Source organism: Choristoneura fumiferana, chromosome 8 (assembly GCF_025370935.1).
Source record: "Choristoneura fumiferana chromosome 8, NRCan_CFum_1, whole genome shotgun sequence".
Taxonomy (NCBI): Eukaryota; Metazoa; Arthropoda; class Insecta; order Lepidoptera; family Tortricidae; genus Choristoneura; species Choristoneura fumiferana.
The window spans coordinates 19,511,855-19,530,337 of NC_133479.1; the positions used below are offsets into that span (position 1 = coordinate 19,511,855).

An 18,483-nucleotide genomic window follows, 5' to 3' on the forward strand; every position below is an offset into this window, starting at 1 on the left:
AAATCACATGAATATATCGACAGACATACATTTCCAGGAACTACCGAGTTAGTCAATTGTCCACTTAACTGATACGCGGCTAAGAAAAACTCTAAATTAAGATAAAATAAATGCATTAGACGTAAAGAGATCTAAAAATAATTGAAAAAATTAACTTAAAATGAGTATTAAAATATAATGGAACATGCATTATGGCAGAGAACTAGAGCTTGCTAACTAAGCGATAATAGCTTCATTTTATTAAAAACTAAGATACATAATAACATAAAATAATGTAAAACGTAAAAACTTGAAAAAAACTTTTACTCAAGATTTTCATGCATCTCAAAAAAACGTCATCAATTCAATCTCTAAATATATCTGGCAAGCTGTACTCCTCAGATCTTATGGTAATCTGAAATTTATCATCTAAATTTTACGATCTATTTTGTTCATAAGAAACCTGTTAACGATGCAGATAAGGTAGTAACTGGAACTGGTAACAATTTTAAACAATTAGACAGTAAACATATCTTACGCTTTGTTAGGATCGATCAAAGCTCCAAACTACGAAACTTAAGTCCTAATACAGGAATGATAAGTTTACATAATAAATGCTGTACATTAAAATAAAAGAGTATAAAGCGTAACTATACACATCACTTGATCTTAACTTATTGTATAAATGCAACAGTTGCTTACACTGTTGCCAATAACTGCAACTAGTGCGAATACTATGAGTAACTCGTCGTTTGTGGTATCTAAAGTATTGTTCATCACTATAGGATGTCGCATTAAGCTCGAAGGTAACGATTAAAGGCACCTTTTGTGACCTCGCGGGAGACGATTACATCTAACGTGACAGTCCCATGCCACTATCACTTTTATTTCATCACAATTATCACAAGCGGAAAACCCTTGGATTTTGATACGATTCTTACTTTAAACTGCAAGTATTTACTATAAAACGTCGCGGACGATTTACAAAATGTAAATACAAACATGAGAAATTGGTCCTTAACGATACAAAAATGTTTCAAAATTCATCAAAAAGACTAAAATATGTAACGCTAACATCGAAAACAGCTTTTCAAAATTCTTATAAAAATAATGGAGTATTCAATAGTGACTAAAGTTCACTGTTATCCCGCCCCGCACCTATACCTATGTGCAAGCATCGACGTTGCCCTGTTTAATGTACTGTTCGGGCTTCATGTGTACCTCGCGGTGCATCCTCTCCATGTGTCGTGCGATGTGCATCTTCTGCTTGGCGCGGTAGACGCAGTAGGGGCACTGGAACTGCGGCTCCTTGCCGCACTCCCATTTCTGGTGATTGCGTAGCGAGGACTTGAGCTTGTAGACGCGGCCGCAGTCGGGGCACGGGAAGGTGGGCTCGCCGCTCACGCGCATGCTGGCCACCAGCGGCAGCGCCAGCTGCGCCGACCACTGCTCCCACGACAGCCCGCCGATCCTAGTGAAAGACACGTCTTCCGGCCCGCCGCCGCCTCCTGAAATCGCCAAACATGTCATAAAACAATCACACGCGAAAACGCACGAACACGCAACATTCAACATTCCCGTGTGGTTAAACAGTTACAAGCAATAACTTATACATGTTATATACATAATATAATATATAAATATAAAAACAAAGATATACATATTATGATATAGAAGATAAAACTACTGTGAGTTTCCACCGAGTGCTGTGATGAAAGCTTTGCAAAGGAAAAAGTAAAAAAAAAGAACAAAAAAGAAATCAAAACGTTTATTAAAACGAATAACTCATATTTTTTGTGAAGACGTATTCGTCGTAAGGCAGTCCGTTTTCTGTTTTCTAATACATAACATAACAATTTTAACCGGCTTCACTCATTGTGTAATATGCGCGATGCTAAGAAATGGAGTTACTGAACCGATACGGTTCTATGCACTGCTATTGCTACTCTAACAAGTTTGTTACTTAAAAGTAGTCTCCCGACCCATGGGTTTTCTTGTCTACCTGAAATTTTTAATTATATTAGTATGAACGAAAAAAAGGGAAACTATTGGTACATGCGAAGTTGAAAAAAAAAGCGGCGATTGATTCTACACACATCATGCAAAACATGCATTGTTAATTAGGTGTAATAAATTGTATCATAACAAAAAGACTTACCAACAATAAAAATCTAATATGTAAATTACATTCATAATCTTAAGTCAGTTTTAATCCAGAGGTGATACATTTGAAATAGTAAAAAAAAACACATCTTTCATATATATTATAGCTATATTTGATTAAACTTTTCTACCAGATAAACCCCAAAATATTCATATAAAAATCACACTAATTAATCTTAGTCTCCAATAACATTAACAAACAATGTAAACGTTGTATCATTTTTAATCATGCTACACACATTCAGTATTTAGGGAGCGTAATAAATATGATATGATGGGAATATTGCGGTTTTGCATGCTCGACATAATGACTTGAATGTTTCTACAACAAATAACACGTCTTATTTCTTACCATCACGATAAATAATCTAATACTGACTTTGGTCATAGCTTGTTATCCTAGTTTAACAAAAATATCAACAGTCAATATGTTAAACAAAACATGATTAGGTTATTGCAAAATAAATATCAGTAAATTAATATCAAACACTTTATAAAATTTTGAACACATTTTCTATCCCAGTTTACCGAATAACAACAATATCGAAAACACCATAGTATTATAATATTATAACTACAGGTAACATTGTAGGCACATTATGGATGAGCTTTAATTACCTAATCGTGAGAAAACCAATAGATTCTCAATTTACTGATTTACTTGATGGAATAGCCTCGACTCACTAGCAAACACCAACTTTCAACAATTCATTTTATTAGTCATTTGAGAGATCTATTGTTTTCAAATAAAGGACTGCAAAAGCAGTCTATTTATACATTATCCTAATACTAATAAATAAACAATTTAAATTAACATAACTTTGGGTTTTCTACAAGGGTGTATATGTGTATAGATAGGAAGACAAGGTAATGGTCCCTCGAATGTTAATACTAAACAAAACAAAACAGGTTTGATAATAAATTAAAAGGATTAACAACAATTTGGCAATCTGAAACCGACTACAGACTTGACCACCGCAGAATTATAGTAGTTTCTATTCTACCCGTGACAGAAAGACGAAGGAAAAGTATAACCTATAAAACAAATCATATACTTTAACATTACTAAATAATAACTAATCATTCTAATATCATTGCACTACGATTAACAAATTTGGAATTACATATCCCTTAAAGGAATGATTGTTTGATTATAAAACTAGACAAATTCGAGTTAGTGTATGGAAAAATTATTGCTTTACTCAAATTTAACTAGATAATATCAGTATTCGCAACACGATCCAACATTTTCAATATAATAATTTATATTTCATCAAATTGGAACAAAAATGAACGTGGACTCGAAATATCGACCCGGGGTCGCCTATCTCCGAATAAAATACTTAGGGTCAGTCTTAACTACAATCGTAAACTCTAACAAAAACAACAAAATTAACGCTAATGCCGTTAGGGAATGTGCACATTACAACTAATATGTGTATATAAAACTCTTTTAACAAAAAGCGTTAAAATATAAATAAAATTATTGCAGTACCGATTTGGTTGGGTATCTACTTTGGTCGAATGTGTAATTTTATAACTAGATGGACGTCTTCTTGTTGCGGCGAACCTTGTTGGTGGCGTAGAGATACCACTCGTTGTTGTGGTGCTTGCGGATGTGCACACCGAGGTTGCCGCGCTGCTTGGCGCGGTACGAGCAGTATGGGCACTGGTGCGCGGGCGGCTTGCCGCCGCACTCCACGTTCTCGTGCCGGCGCAGTGTGGACTTCCAGCGGTACTTCTTGCCGCAGTGCCGGCACTCGAACTGGCGGCTCGCGTCGTCCGAGCTGTTGCTGTTGCCGTCGCGGCGCGCGTACGCTATGCTCTCTTTGGTGTCGGCGCTCTCGTCGGCGGCCGCCTCCTGGTCGTAGTAGCCGTCGTTCTCCTCGGGCAGCACGATGTCGTCGGTGTCGTCGTACTCTGCGTCGGAGTCGGGCTCCTCCTGCTTGGGCGGCGCGTTATTGTTCTGCATGAACGCCTGCTGCAGCAGATGCGCCTTGAGGTTGTCGGTCATGTCGGTCATGTCGGTCATGCCGGGCAGGCGCATGGCGGGCATGGCCGCGGGGTAAGGCGGCGCCAGCTCGGGCTTGAGCACGTTGGTGACCTGGATGCAGGCGGGCACGAGCGCGGCCAGCGACGACGCCTGCGCGTGTGCGTGCTGCGCCGACAGGAGCGACAGCAGAGCCGAAGTCACGTGACCGTCCTTGTGCGACTCTGAAATCCGATACGTTTAACATGTTGCAAAATAATAAAATAAAAGCGCGACTACGTACGGAATCGAATGTTAATACTACCAGAGGCTAAAATAAATTAAGGAACCAAAGAAATGCGTTATAATAATAAATTATAAAAAAAAACTCTGTTAGAAATCATAAAAGGCGAAGCTTCTAGTTCATGCAGACATGCACAATCCGAGTGTCTCATTTTTTTTTTAATTTTCTTCCCATAAGAGTGGAACGGGCCGGGATCGAGTCGGGCGTTCGAAATGAAAGACCCGTCTTTAACCGTTTTGAGTAGTTTAATAAGTTTTAAAAAATATCGAATATCATTCAGTTATCATAATACATAGTATACGAGGCTCATATAAAATTCACGTAATTTTATAATATCATCTAAGGAAGATCGAGAAGTGATAGTATTTAAGGCACTAGTATAAAGCACAGTATTCGTGGGTCGCGATCACTCGACGCGGATGGACTTGGAGATGGTCTCGGGCGGGCTGGGGCTGCGCGTCGGGCATTGGTCGGGGTGCTTGCGTTCGAGATGCTTCTTGAGTTCGTTGCGGCGATGCTTGCTGTAGGAGCAGTAGGGACACTTGTACTGCGGGTCGCGGCAGCACTCGAGCGTGATGTGGCGCACGAGATTTTTGCGCGCGTTGTAGCAGCGGCCGCAGTTGGGGCATTTGTATTTGTTGTTCTCGGTCTTGTACTGCGCGCACGGCAGGTTGGCTGGGCGGTCGTTACGCGGGAATATGTTGTAGCGGGACTCTGTTTTCTCCGGTTTGGGTTTAGACTTGGGGTCGACTTTGGGCTCGGGCGCATCGGGCTGGGCGCGGGGCGCGGGCGCGGCCGGCTTGGGAGCGGGTGGTTTGGGCGGGGCGGGCTTGGCGGCGAGCGGCTGCTTCTTGTTCTCCTTGGCGTCCTCCGGCGGCGGCAGCAGCACATTAGGCGAGGTCACGTTCTTCAATACTGCTAGGGTGGTAGCGGTCGGCGGTTCCTCGACCATTCTTTTACTACGCGTCATGACTCTGTTCGGCAGCGAAGCTCCTGAAAGAGAAAGAGCAAATACAGTCCATTTCGTTCACCTGTGAAAGTAAATTATTTATTTTATGATATTGAAAGCGTAAATAAAAACAAATGTGACAAAGAAAATAGTGTATTAAAAAAAACAAAAGTTTAACCGATATAAAGAAAAGATGATTTCGTTTTCATAGTCTTAACAAAAAAATAAACTTCTATAACTAACATTTTGAAACAGTAACTAACGTAGTTTAACTACCTGTTCATCACAACTAAATCGACTCGATCGTTTGATGTAGTACTAATAAAGTAAGGTCGTAGCAATAATCAACAAATAATACTAAAATTTAAGAATGTAATAATACATTCGAGATCAAATTTTATGACGTAATTCAGTAGGTTGTAAATACCCTGATTTGGTATTTAAACAAGTAAAACCTGACTAATAAACTATAAGAGAAAATATTTAGCACTTAGATTCAATGGCACCAAATATTTCTTAACCTAGTTATTCTCTGTTAAACGTTAATAATATTCAGTCTAAAATATAAAAAAACAACGTAAAAATAATCAAAAATAACGAAATGTAAATAGCGAACTCGAATGATCAAAACGTTAATGGCTTTTTACGATCTTCCTTATACTCCTCCAGCCATTTGGGATGTTTTTGGGCGATATGCGAAATCAGAGTTTTCTTTTGAGAATACTTCTTGCCACATTTTTCACAGCCGAACTGGGGACCCGTGACACATTCGTATTTTTCATGTCTCAGTTTATTCCTTCTATATTTGTACAGTTTTTTACAAATGGAGCAAGAAAATCGATTGTCTTTGTCAGCATGGATCGGTTTCCTTCCCCTTTTTTTAGGCGGCACCGCCTCTACTTTACACTTAGGTTTTCGTCCTCTTTTTTTGTACTTTCTCTTAATGATCTTCGTAACAGTTTCTATTTCTGAATGCTCTTTTTTAATATTATCTCTGTCTATTTGAGTTACAAGTTCTGCGCTCTTAAGGTACCCACGTGTTAATGGAAAAGGAGATTTGGCGTAATTCAGGTCGTTAATGAGAGCTATGGATGGTTCTGGAAGGGCAAAAGAATGAAAAGCGATATTAAAGTAATTAGACAAGTCAATAGAATTTAAAAGATTTTAAAAAGTGAAAGAAATATTTCATGATTGCGTTAAAACTGAAAATTTAATGCATTGTTTGAGAAGGTCATTTACAAGTCATGCCGTGCGCCACAGAAAAGGAGTGTACATTTTCAATGTTACAAAGCTTGACGATGGTTAGTCAGCGATAAGTGACAGGATGGTGTTGGAAAGGGTTTCAACTAACTTTCGTCTAATCCTACCGGTATAATTTATCTCTGCATTACATCGACTATTAACTGGATTGAAAAGAACGTAGTAGAAATAATGCTAAATGAAATGCGCATCCAGTAGTAACAGGTTCTTTACGTCGTTCGAACATGATACTGAAATTTAGTCTAGTTGCGGACACTGAAGTTTTCGTCTAAAGAACATGCACAATAAATTAATAATACACCTGGCGTTCAAATAATCACGAATTTTTAAAGACTTAAAAAATGATTGACTAAAAAAAGACATCTGCAGTGAAATCACATGTGAATGCAAAAAATACAGAAATAATAAATAAGATAAATAAAGCCACATTACCATCAAACTACAAAATAAAAATGAAATAATTCAGGTTTACCTTATTTCGTGAGCCGCTCCCCGAAGTCACAATCCATTAAATTCTTCTATAAACAAATATATATTTTTTAATAAGTTGCATCACACTATCTGTGCCAAAGTAAAACCGTCCACGTTGTTTTAGCCGCGGTAAGAGAACGCGCAAGATAACTTGATAGCTTTCAATAGCCAAATAGAACTCGAGGGTGAAGTGAGAGGTGTTGTGCACATTTATTATGAAATTCTATTGTTTACAAATAAATACGTGTAAGTATAATAAATATAATTTTTTTTACTTACCAATAAAATGAGCCATTCCACTCCACATTAAGACAATGTTAGCACTATTGAGAGTTAATAGTTGTTACATAATATGCAGTCCAGTATAATAACATATCTATGAATAGTTCTAGTAAGCATGCAGTGATCTAGCAGCGGCCTGGCGCCCAACGCCCAACATACAAAGCGAGTACACATCAATCCATACACATTCATGTGAACATAATCAGAAACAGCGACTTACCTTATCAGTTACCTCACCTTTTAAAAAGGCTACAGTGGATTAAACAAAACCTTTATACCAATACCTTTACCTGTTGCACTGAAATATTTTCAATTTCATATGGATACAGAAATATAAATTGTGATAAGATTAGTAATTTATAATATTAATATTAGATACTAATTAATATATGGTTGATTTTCACATGTGAAAACACTAGCACTCTTATATCCGCCGTCGTGAAATATAATATTTATATATAACAAGATAAATAGATTATTTAAGCAATGACTGTTTATCTCATTTCAAATTATGGGAAGACATTGCGCATTTCATCCGTTCCTTAGACGTCTGAGACAATGGACTTTATTAGTACACAAAGAGAAAAATCAAAATCATGTTCATTTTTAATTGCTGTCTTAATGCAAAGTTCATTGTTCCAGAATATCAAACTCAAGTCCCAAGTAACACCTTGCGTCAGCAGATCGAGTAGGTATTGGAGTTATTGTAAAGTGACGCAAAATGTTGAGGCGCACCATCGCGGGTCGCCGTCGCACAGTCAGCGACGTGCTTGCCGCGACGGCGTCCGTGTCGTGTGTGCTGCTTACCTTGCGAATCTCGAACACTGTCACTCGAGTTCATTATTTCATCCTGAGATCGTTCCATGTGCCATTGAAAATCTGTAACGAAACAAAACATATATTAAAACGCCTTGTACTGTTCACACGTGTCGCCTGAAACATTGAATGCATTGTAGGTGTGACAAATTTGAATAATAATAGAATATTTAGTAGTAAGTTATGATCTTGTTACAATGTCAACTTGCCCTTGCTTCGAGATCGTAAGCTTGATACTTAGGTTTTACATACAATTCTACAGGATAATGCTACTAAATTGCTACTTACGTAGGAAAAGTGATACAAGGTTCTTTAGCTACAAGACGTAATGTTTACGACGGGTCCATATTGACTCTCATAAAATTCTTATTCCTATTTTTTATTTTACTACCGATTTGTGTTCGTAATAATCATTCTTCATAAAAAAATCTCATACTTTATTGTTCATAAATTTTTATTACTAATTTCGGAATTCATAACAGACAGTGTTCATATTTTTTTTACTCATAATGTCATTACCAAGAACATATCACAACTCATAATGTTGTTTTTCATAAATTTTTCCTTCATAACAGATAAATATCATAATTTTCTTATTAATAATGGCATTAATAAGAAACATTTGAACTCAGAATATTGTTTTTCATAACGGTAACTATAGAGACGTAATTACTAACGGTAATTATTCTTATTATGCAAATTATTACCTAGGATTTTTTTAAGATGTCATTTATATGTTCTTCAAATGTACTAATTGGCATACCTTAATTTAGCAAAATATTGAATGGCAACCAACCTAGTGGCAGTTATATTTGCTGCTATAAAAAAACCTATGGCGCCTTAGCCTTCTGAACCTAAGTATAATAAAATATAATTATGAAAACCAATATTAGTTAGTATAAACAAGGTGTATAAATATTTATATTATGAGATCCGATGATTATGAGTTTCGATTGGTAGTATTAAAAAAAAAAACTGAACAGTGATCTTTTTCCGATATAGGACTTAAATTATGTCAAAAAATGCGCACCCGTTTAAGACTGATTTAGGATTTCAGAGCCTGAACTTGTGACACATTAAATTTAGGGGACTTTAAATTAAAACGCTATGGGCTAACTTCTAATACAGGTATAAATAAAGCCATGGTTAACTGCTTACTGCTAACCCATGGTAAGTAACCTAGCGTCAAAATGTATGTAATGTCAACCCTATCCTAGGTTACTTAATTAGTAGTTACCCTATAGTATGAGCTTCATCAATAGGTATGGGTAAATTGGTACTTTTTATTTTGAGAGGAGTAATTTTGTGTTTCAAGTGTTAGAAGTTGACCTTTTTAAGGAGGGTAAACAGGCAATTTGGTCACACAATGGACAGAAATTACCGCTAGAAATGGGCCGAACATGGGTTTCACCGAATACGAATATTCGGTAAATTTTACCGAACCGAATATTCGGCATAATTGATTCCTAAGTAGAAACTAGAAATATGATTCATTTTCGTTAAAATGTTTAATCATGCAACTCTTGATTAAAACAAAAAACTTGTTTAATTTCTCACAATAAAGACCTCATTGATCATGATCATATTAACATAATATTTTAAAATAAAAATCACTGTAGCTTAATCTCAAAACAGCTACATACTTATATTTTGTTTTTAATTATTAACCATCTTTTTTCTGCTGTTATTGGAAATAAAGCTACAGTGTCAACAAAAACATAAAGCCTCACTGTAGCTCATATAAAAATAGCACATTTGACACTCATCTCATACATAGCTCAATACAGTAAAAAGAAGAGTTTAACTTTGCGAACATTCGGTGATTTAGCCGAATATTCGGTAAATCTGCCGAATATGCCGAATACCGAATATAAAACGAATATTCGGGCCATCCCTTATTACCGCCGGCTAACGCCACCCGCAACATGACCGGAGTTACAAGTTGATTAGTTTGCGAGTGGCAATCACTTGCGTATCTACAGTCAGTGCAAATAAGCAACTTTCTTCATCTTTTTTATTACAAATACCACAATATTCCTTCTTTCTATTTAGGAAGGGCATGAAGTGATGATGTACTTAGCAAGACTAATATTTTTAACATCTACCTACACCTTTTTAACAAATACTTATTTATCACTTTAAGAAAGAAGTTCGCCTTTGTACATCTTTCTCTTGTTAACTGTTAATTTTATGAGGTTTATTCAAGAGTTATAACATAATACACGGAACAGAAAAAAAGGTATACTAACTGCGTACGACGTCGTTGTGAGCCACGGCCGGCTGATCATCGGCCTCCTCGTCCAACGTGAGATCCTCTACCCCGTCCCTTGCATTCTCCTCTTTACAAGGCGGGGCTTCATCGCCGTTGCCATGCGTGAGTTCGGCGGGCGGCGGTGGAGGCGGCGCGGGCGCCGGCGACAACGACATGCGACGCGCTTTCTTCCGGCGGCGGCTCGGGCTCATGGACCCTTCGCGGCTGTCTATGCTCCCGTCACGCACCTACGAACAAGCCAACGGTCATCTCATGATTGATTACCTAATTGGATACAAGATTGTGTAGAAACGAGCTGGAACTATATCAGAGAAAAAAAAATTTTAGTATACATAAACCGGTCAAGTGCGTGTCTGGCGGCTTCGCGTAACTTAGGACTCCGTACTAATATGCAGCAAATATTCAATAATACATTTTGATCAAATTACTTGTTGGAATATTCTTTGTAAAATTATAAAACTTTTAAAAGACCAATCCGACGACGCACATTCTGGGTTTTAAACGAGAAAAAAAAACAACATCCCACCTTCACGTGTAGGGGAGGTTAAAAATGTTTCTTTCTGGCCGTTTTGTCGGCGTTAATAACATGTACTTATACTCGTGCAAAATATAGTTTTCTAGCTGTAGTAGTCTCTGGGCTAAGCCGCAGACGGACAGAAGGACACGGCGAAACTACAAGGGTTCCTTGTAGGACTATGAAATCTTAAAAATGAGACAAGAAAATGTGTGTCGCGTATATCAGACAGTCACGAACAAAAATGTGTTTTAACCTATTGGATGTCTTATTGACGCTGATGACTTTAGCGGACATAAGAGTAAAGGAATTTTGATAATACGTATGTTTCCATATAATCTGATGGTGCACTTGATGATTCCGATTTGTATGCAAATTACCATTTGAAAAATATCAAAAATTAATGTATTTTATAGAGCCAATGAGGAATCAATTATCCATTAGTAACTTCCAAGCTGTTAAAAAATTGTAAGATGAACGATCGGTTCCTCACCGTCATTATTCCAGCCTATATTTTATGCCACTATAAGGCTCAAGCCTCCTTACAAGTCTTGGGCGGTAGGTGCCACGTGCGTAACGCAGATTACTAACTTCACATATATCATTAAATTGCTTTGTAGGTATATTGCTACCCATTCAAGTGATTTAACTAAAAAATAATGAGACTTGTTCCTCTAAGATTTTTAATAATAGCCGATTCATCAGATTGCATTATTTTTGAATCAGCTTGAGCTTGAAGCAAAATTGTCTATTTTTAGCTTACCCGAATGCCCGAAAGAGGGTTATGTTTTTCGACCGTAATATGTATGTATGTACGTAAGTACACTCACTATATATTAGCCTACGAACTTCGCTAATTTTTGTTTTGATCGAAGCCTACGAAAGTGGAGACAGGACTCCGTTCTTAACTTATTAAGCATTCATGAATCATGTTCCCACTTCACGTTTAATTTTTTTTTTCAAATGACTGATTCTATCTTTGTTTTTTAATGCAAGTTAAATTCAAATGCGATTCGTAGGAAAATATTCATTATTTTACGACATAAATAACCATAAAGGGGTTGTCCGAAACAAGTATTTGTACAGTCGCCATCAGATATTTCGGAGCGTCCAAATTGATCAAAAATATCGGAGCACGAGCCTTGAGAATAGAGTGCATGTTCCAATATTTTTGACTACCTCGACCGCTCTGAAATATTTGATGGCGACTGGACCTAACCAAAAATTCATCATTCATTTCGGATTATTCAAGTGTAATGTATGTATATGTAATTCTAAATTGACATTAATTTGAGATATTTGTTGATATGTATTTGTGTTAATGTTAATACAAGCGATTATTCGATAAAACGATAGTTGGGCAGCTTTAAAAAATTAGCTATTTGACATAATATTACTTGACATGGAATAAAATGGAAAAAAAAACAAACATCAGACTGCCCTAATCTGTCATCTCCCAGGATAACAGGATCGAAGGATTTTGGGCACAAATTTGTGCCTCTGGGAGAGGACAGGTTAAAAGACCTTCGCCGGCTCTTGCTGAACTTGTTGAGCTGACACAAGTGTTGGTGGCGTAAAGGTTTGTACAGTCGAAGTCAAAGATATCTTTACACTTACACTTTATTACTTTCTCGCTGTCACTTTGTATTTGAACTTTTATATAAAACTGTCAGAAGGCATATAGTACTAGTGTAGGTAAAGATATTTTTGACCTCAACTCTATACACTAATTTGGCACATTAGAGGCGCAGTAAGGGAGGGATGTAAAAAAAAAACTTTATAATGGACCTATCTCATCTGCGTAACTATTTTTATTAAAAACTTCAAATTTGGTATCATCATCATCAGCCGGAAGACACCCACTGTTGAATAAAAGCTTTGTCTTAAGACACCACAATGAACGATAACTCGCCAATTGCACCGTTTGTGCCCCAAACTCTCGCGATATTGTCAGTCCACCTAGTGGGAGGCCAGCTAAAAGCTTCGTCTTCCAAATCGTCAATTTGGTATGCAGTTACAACATAACAGCTGCTTATTATTAATTATCATTGCGAATGTGGAATGCTTAAATTAGCAAGAATTGCAGGGAATAACTGGTCAGGTAGCTCTAGTACTTATAATCATTTATAAAAATTATAAATAAATAAAAACTATGCCCGCATTGCCGATAAAATTTGTTATGATATTAACACATTTGTCTGCAATTTGGGCATAGCTTTTATTGACTCCATTTCAACATGTTAGGAATTAAGATTATTTATTGATTCAAGTGTTACGGAGGTCCATATCAATAAACTGTACTATTTTAACCTTTCTTCTTCCCTACAAACCATACACGTAGCATACACCACAGTTATTTCTGAGACACATTATGTCAACATGCAGAACCCACCCTTGTCCTCTTGCGCATTAAACAATACATAATGTTACACAGGCCTAACTGTCACCAAAATCACACAAATTACTGAAAAAGCAGTGCTCTGATAATAAACTCGTACATAAAAGAGTTCGAAACGCGTCAGTTTTTTGTGAGTGGTCAGCATAATGCCTATGTGTGTGTGTGACATCTGTATTGTTTAAAATTACCAAGAAATAAAGAAAAGAGTATGACGTTGCTCAGACTTAACTGTGATACATGGTTTTGTAGTGGAGAAGAAAGTTGAAATAGTAAGGTTCAATAAAATAAGATCCAAATGTAAGTAGCTAGATTCTACCTAATGAATGTTTCAATACAAATAGAAAACATAAGAATGAACATAAAAAAAAAGTTATGATTCACCCACATGTGATTTTCTCAGAAACTGTACAGCTAGATTTTTACATGCCTAATATCTTAACTACGTAAAAAAATAAAATGAAAATTAAATAATATTTAATTTGTTTAATTTTAAGTCTCATTTGTTATCATGTAATTGAATGTTTACTATGACCTCAAATATCCAATGAGTGTGTTTTTGTGGTGACATGGACAACATTTGTTTGTTTTAATTTGCAATTCTAATTTCACATACTTTATGGTACTCCGATGATTTGAAATTTGGTTTACATAGGTACCTACATACTTTGCATGATAATAATAGATGAGACAAGTACTGCCAGTAAAAGATGATTTTAACATTTGAACATGAAATTATGGTTTGTTTACTACTTAATCGTGAAGAATAGGTAGGTACATACTCAAAAAAGAGATTATCCATTTCAATTTTTTTTTAATACATCTCATTATCATTATACTAAAAACACGTATAAAATAAGCTTTCATAAAAAAAAATTGTATGTAGGGTATTGTGATACTACTAAACCGATAAATCACTAAGTGGTAAGTTTCTGTGGAGTGCAGACGAGGTTGAGGCTATCAATTGCCAAATGTTTGTATGCATATAATATAGGAACTGCTGCATCTATTTGCCTAATCCTTCTCCAAATGTCCAATCTCACCGTTAGGTACACCATACATTGTGGAAGAGCAATAAAGTATTGAGTATTGGGTAGGTATTCTTCTGATCTTGTAAATTAATGACTATTATATATTAAAGTTTTTGGGTTTTATTTATAATGTGGATGTGTGTGTAGTGTGTATGTAATCACAATTTGGTCCTCAAAAGTCAAAATTGTTGGTTCTAAACCATAACCAGTTAGCAAGTGAATTGAATGTCTTGATTGGTACCAAAGTAAGTATATTAACAATATCCCACTACATAACTTAATTCTTGAGAAGTTTGCTGGCATCTATACTTTGTCTGTGACACATAAACACCGACTAAGCAATAAAGGCAATAATTAAGACATAAATATGCTATTTTAATGATCAAGAGCATGGAAGCAGTTAGGATTGTGAGACAAATTAAAATAGACTTGTGTTTCTCATATTTATACTTAGTCCAAGTGTGCCAAAAATGTTTCAGACCAGTCTAGGTTCCTTAACAAGTGTGGGCTTTTGTTCTCATATCAGTCCAAATCCAAGCACACTAGGTCATGCCATACTAAATTACAAATATGTGAGTGACGGATATGCATAAAAACTGAGCCACAGGCAGTACGCAGGTGTTCAGGCATAAGATTAGGTTTTTGAGCTAATAATCAATTTTGATTCTAGGTTCATGTATACAAAATTAACTAGAAATATTCTGTATACCTATATACTGGCTTGACAAACTAGCCTTGTGTATCCTTAGCATTTTCTTAGGCTCAATGACATCCCAAATCCAAAGTTATTTGCATCTTCGACCTGTCTACGGCTTTGTAAGTGATTTGAAAAATCTTAAAGGATTGTTGTGAACATAAGTACTAAGCAGTTAAACATTAATGACACAAGTCCATGTTGATATTGGTTTCCTAGGGGAGATTGAATGTGTCGTAAGTCAAATCACCTATGTAGACAGTTAAATTTGTTTCTGCTACTTATGTTTACTGACCTGAGGTGGGGGTGACGGGGCTCGCGGCGGGTGTGCGGGGGCAACCTGTGCGGGGCGCGACGGCGGCCGGGATGGTTTATTGTCGGAAAGGCCTTTGATCTGCAAGGACTCCGCTGCCTTTAACAAAGCAGCTAGCTGATCCTGTGAGATGTTCACCTCCCCACGGTACATATAATCCATCATAGCTCTCAACTCAGCATATTTAACATCTTTCAATATAATTATGGGATGCTTGTCATACTGCTGTGATAGTACATTCTGCAACAAAAACATTGTGTTGTTTGTTCTATCCTGTAAACATTGATCCCATCTTGCTTGATGTTATTGCGATTGTCTATTGTTCCTAGATTTGAATTGCATTTTTGTTTGATATTATAATGTGACATTCTGAACATAAAACTTAAAACAAAAACAAAGTCACATGTTAATGAGAATAATTGATTTTAGTCAAATGTTAAAATGTCATTGGGCAAATCATCTTTTTATGAGCATCATTGAGTAATTGACTTGATGCAAATGGGTGGTTAAGAAAAGTAGATGCAGTAACTTTCTGTTGCCAACTCATCTATTCATCAATCTAAACCAATTGCCAAGGCTTGAAAGCTAGACCGAAACAACTGGATTGTTTATTAGAGCAAAACTGTGTTGCCTTGTAAGTTAAACACGATAGCAATTGACCTACATTACGTGAGCGCGTTAGGTTAGCAAATGACCAACCTCGAAATAGGGACTGCATGCTGACAGGACGACTTTGTGCGCCTTGAGAGACTGCCCCTCGGCCGCTAGGGTACAGTCCACGTGAATGCCCTTCTCCAGCAGCGTGTCGAACACCGACACCAGCGTCGACTGGTGGTTGTTCCATCGCAGGCAGAACTGCTGGTCGTCGTCCATTCTCGAGCCACTCGCCGCGCCCTCGGTCCTACGTCAAAACATTCTCCCATCAACAACGTTAAAACACCATGCAATAATTAGGCCACTCAGAAATTGCTCCCGATCACAATAAACAACGATTTATCAGCGGTGATTACCACACGCAAACTCTAATCTTCTCACCGATTCACTTCATAAATTGATATCACACACCAACTTTAACTTTAGGGACCACATACGAGTCGGTCCTAAGCGACGCGGCACTCTAGACACAAAGAAAATGGCCGCTTTTCCAGCGCGACAAAAAATAAAATGGCGACGAAAATCCTAAGTTTTACTATTTTCTGGACAAACTTTTCTTGACACACATAACTGATTCAAGTTCAACACGGGGCCGCGACACGGTGAACTTCGCAAAAGTTCGAAGTCAACAAAGAAACTTCAGAGAAACTTTGCTTCGAAAGTTCACGAGTGGAAATTTTCAAGATGAAAACTCGTAGCGAGCACTGCTTATCGCGTTCGTAACGCTACATCGGAGATCTAAACGCTTACCTTGACTATTTCATTAACTGATGTATGAAGTTTTAACACTGTTTTAGATAATTTCGAGGTATTATAACAATACTAGGATAATAGATTAACACAATTTGCACACCCGCCAGCTTTCTTGAATGAAAACACCTACTTTATAGTATAGTAGGTAACCAACTACTATGCTATGTTGCAAGTTTAGAGAAAGGCACCTCTACAAAAATCCAAATGAAGTACAAGTTGGATGGAAGCGACGCAGTGACCCAAAATAAGCTCCGGCGTGTTGCCACAGTAAAAAAACAATAAAAAGCTTAAAAACAAATGCAATATTAATTTAATGTTTTTCAATACTTTAATTCTTAATTTTCATTTTATTCAAGTATTAATGATTTAATTCTTTGATTTCTATTGCAAGCTAAGCGTTTAGTGATCAGATTTTATGAGATTTCATGTCCTTGACCTTATTTAGTAGAAACATCGCGACAGTTATTAACTAACATTTAGTTGTATCGTGTTATATGAATATATTTTACATATAAATGACAAATAAATTGATTAAAATGATTTATACACTTTATTAAAATTGGACAAAAGGGGTTTCAGGAATGTTGCCAGCAACAAAATAGATATCAATGTCAATGAGGGCTATCGTTTTTTGTCTCACTAGATGGCGCACTGTTGCGTGAGGTTTTTAAGTATGGCTTTCAAAGTCTGTTATTACGGGCGTGAAAACAAAGTTTAGATTAAAATCATATTTAATACACCTTAAAACCGTATCATAAAAATATCGAGCATGCCACAGTGTTGCATAGTCCCCGTTTTGTTCGGAAAAAAGGGAGGACAAAGGTTTCCGAAAGACAAAACTGTCTCAAAACACAGCACTCATTGCCCCGGAACGCATATTTGCCATAATTAATTTCAGATATTGCAAAATATTCACAAAATTATCCTAATTATAAATAAACCCGCGTAGCTCACCCAAAAACTATGACATTTGGAGACTTTACGCTACACTAGCGCCTCTAGCGGCGAATTCATACGCGATAGCCCTCATTAGATAGTTTACTTTCAACGCCATCTACCGACTGTGTTCGGCACTAGAACAGTTAAAGTTTATAATGCTTTGGGTAGTACCTTAGTTAATGTGTTTGTACAATATTCTAATCGAAGATGCGGCAGCTATGCGGCCGGCAGCACAGCAAGCGTTAGGAGCTAGCATAAGATTTTTTTTTCTTCGAGTACTAAAATAATAGCATACAAGTGGTAATAATTTAAGAAGCAATTTTGTATATTGCTACAAAATTGCTGCTTTAATAAATAAAATTTCTCGACTAATTGACAAAATTAACTAGAGCATATTTTTTCCAACTAAACTAAGTACTCGTATAATATTTATTATGCCAACAAGACATATTGTTCAGAAATTTTAACGGTATTTAATACGTACAATTTGAAAAATCAGCCTCATAGCGAATGGTCCTAGTTTTAATTGTTGTTAGGTGTCCGCTCTATTCTGCACTTAAGAAGCCCTATTAGTGACACAAAGTACAAAGACGCAAATATGGCAGAGTACCTACTCTTAAAAACGACGTTCTAGTTTCTCTCGGCGGGCCTTCGAATTACCCGCCCCGCCGAGAGAAACTAGAACGATTTTGACGAAATAGCTATGCAGGGCCTTTTGGGGTCGA

The 18,483-nt window shown here is 36.8% G+C and overlaps 2 protein-coding genes across 6 annotated transcripts; both read right to left on the bottom strand.

The window, feature by feature from the left end:
• Positions 1 to 1,143: 1,143 nt before the first annotated feature.
• LOC141430590 (longitudinals lacking protein-like) lies at positions 1,144 to 1,855 on the bottom strand. Its single transcript, XM_074091365.1, has 2 exons — positions 1,843 to 1,855; positions 1,144 to 1,487 (listed from the first exon to the last, which is right to left on the bottom strand). Exons 1-2 carry the CDS (start codon positions 1,853 to 1,855, stop codon positions 1,144 to 1,146), a joined length of 357 nt encoding a protein of 118 aa, XP_073947466.1.
• LOC141430714 (uncharacterized) lies at positions 1,730 to 17,074 on the bottom strand. 5 transcript variants are annotated; one of them, XM_074091577.1, is made up of 6 exons: positions 16,817 to 17,074; positions 16,112 to 16,313; positions 15,395 to 15,652; positions 10,443 to 10,692; positions 8,185 to 8,256; positions 1,730 to 4,356 (listed from the first exon to the last, which is right to left on the bottom strand). In XM_074091577.1, the coding sequence occupies exons 2-6, from the start codon at positions 16,283 to 16,285 to the stop codon at positions 3,683 to 3,685; spliced, it is 1,428 nt and encodes a 475-aa protein (XP_073947678.1). In that variant the 5' UTR covers positions 16,286 to 16,313; positions 16,817 to 17,074; the 3' UTR covers positions 1,730 to 3,682. The 5 variants fall into 5 exon arrangements, with proteins under 5 accessions (XP_073947678.1, XP_073947679.1, XP_073947680.1 ...); XM_074091578.1 differs by lacking the exon at positions 16,817 to 17,074 and adding an exon at positions 16,448 to 16,759; XM_074091579.1 differs by lacking the exon at positions 16,817 to 17,074 and adding an exon at positions 16,423 to 16,759.
• Positions 17,075 to 18,483: the final 1,409 nt, after the last annotated feature.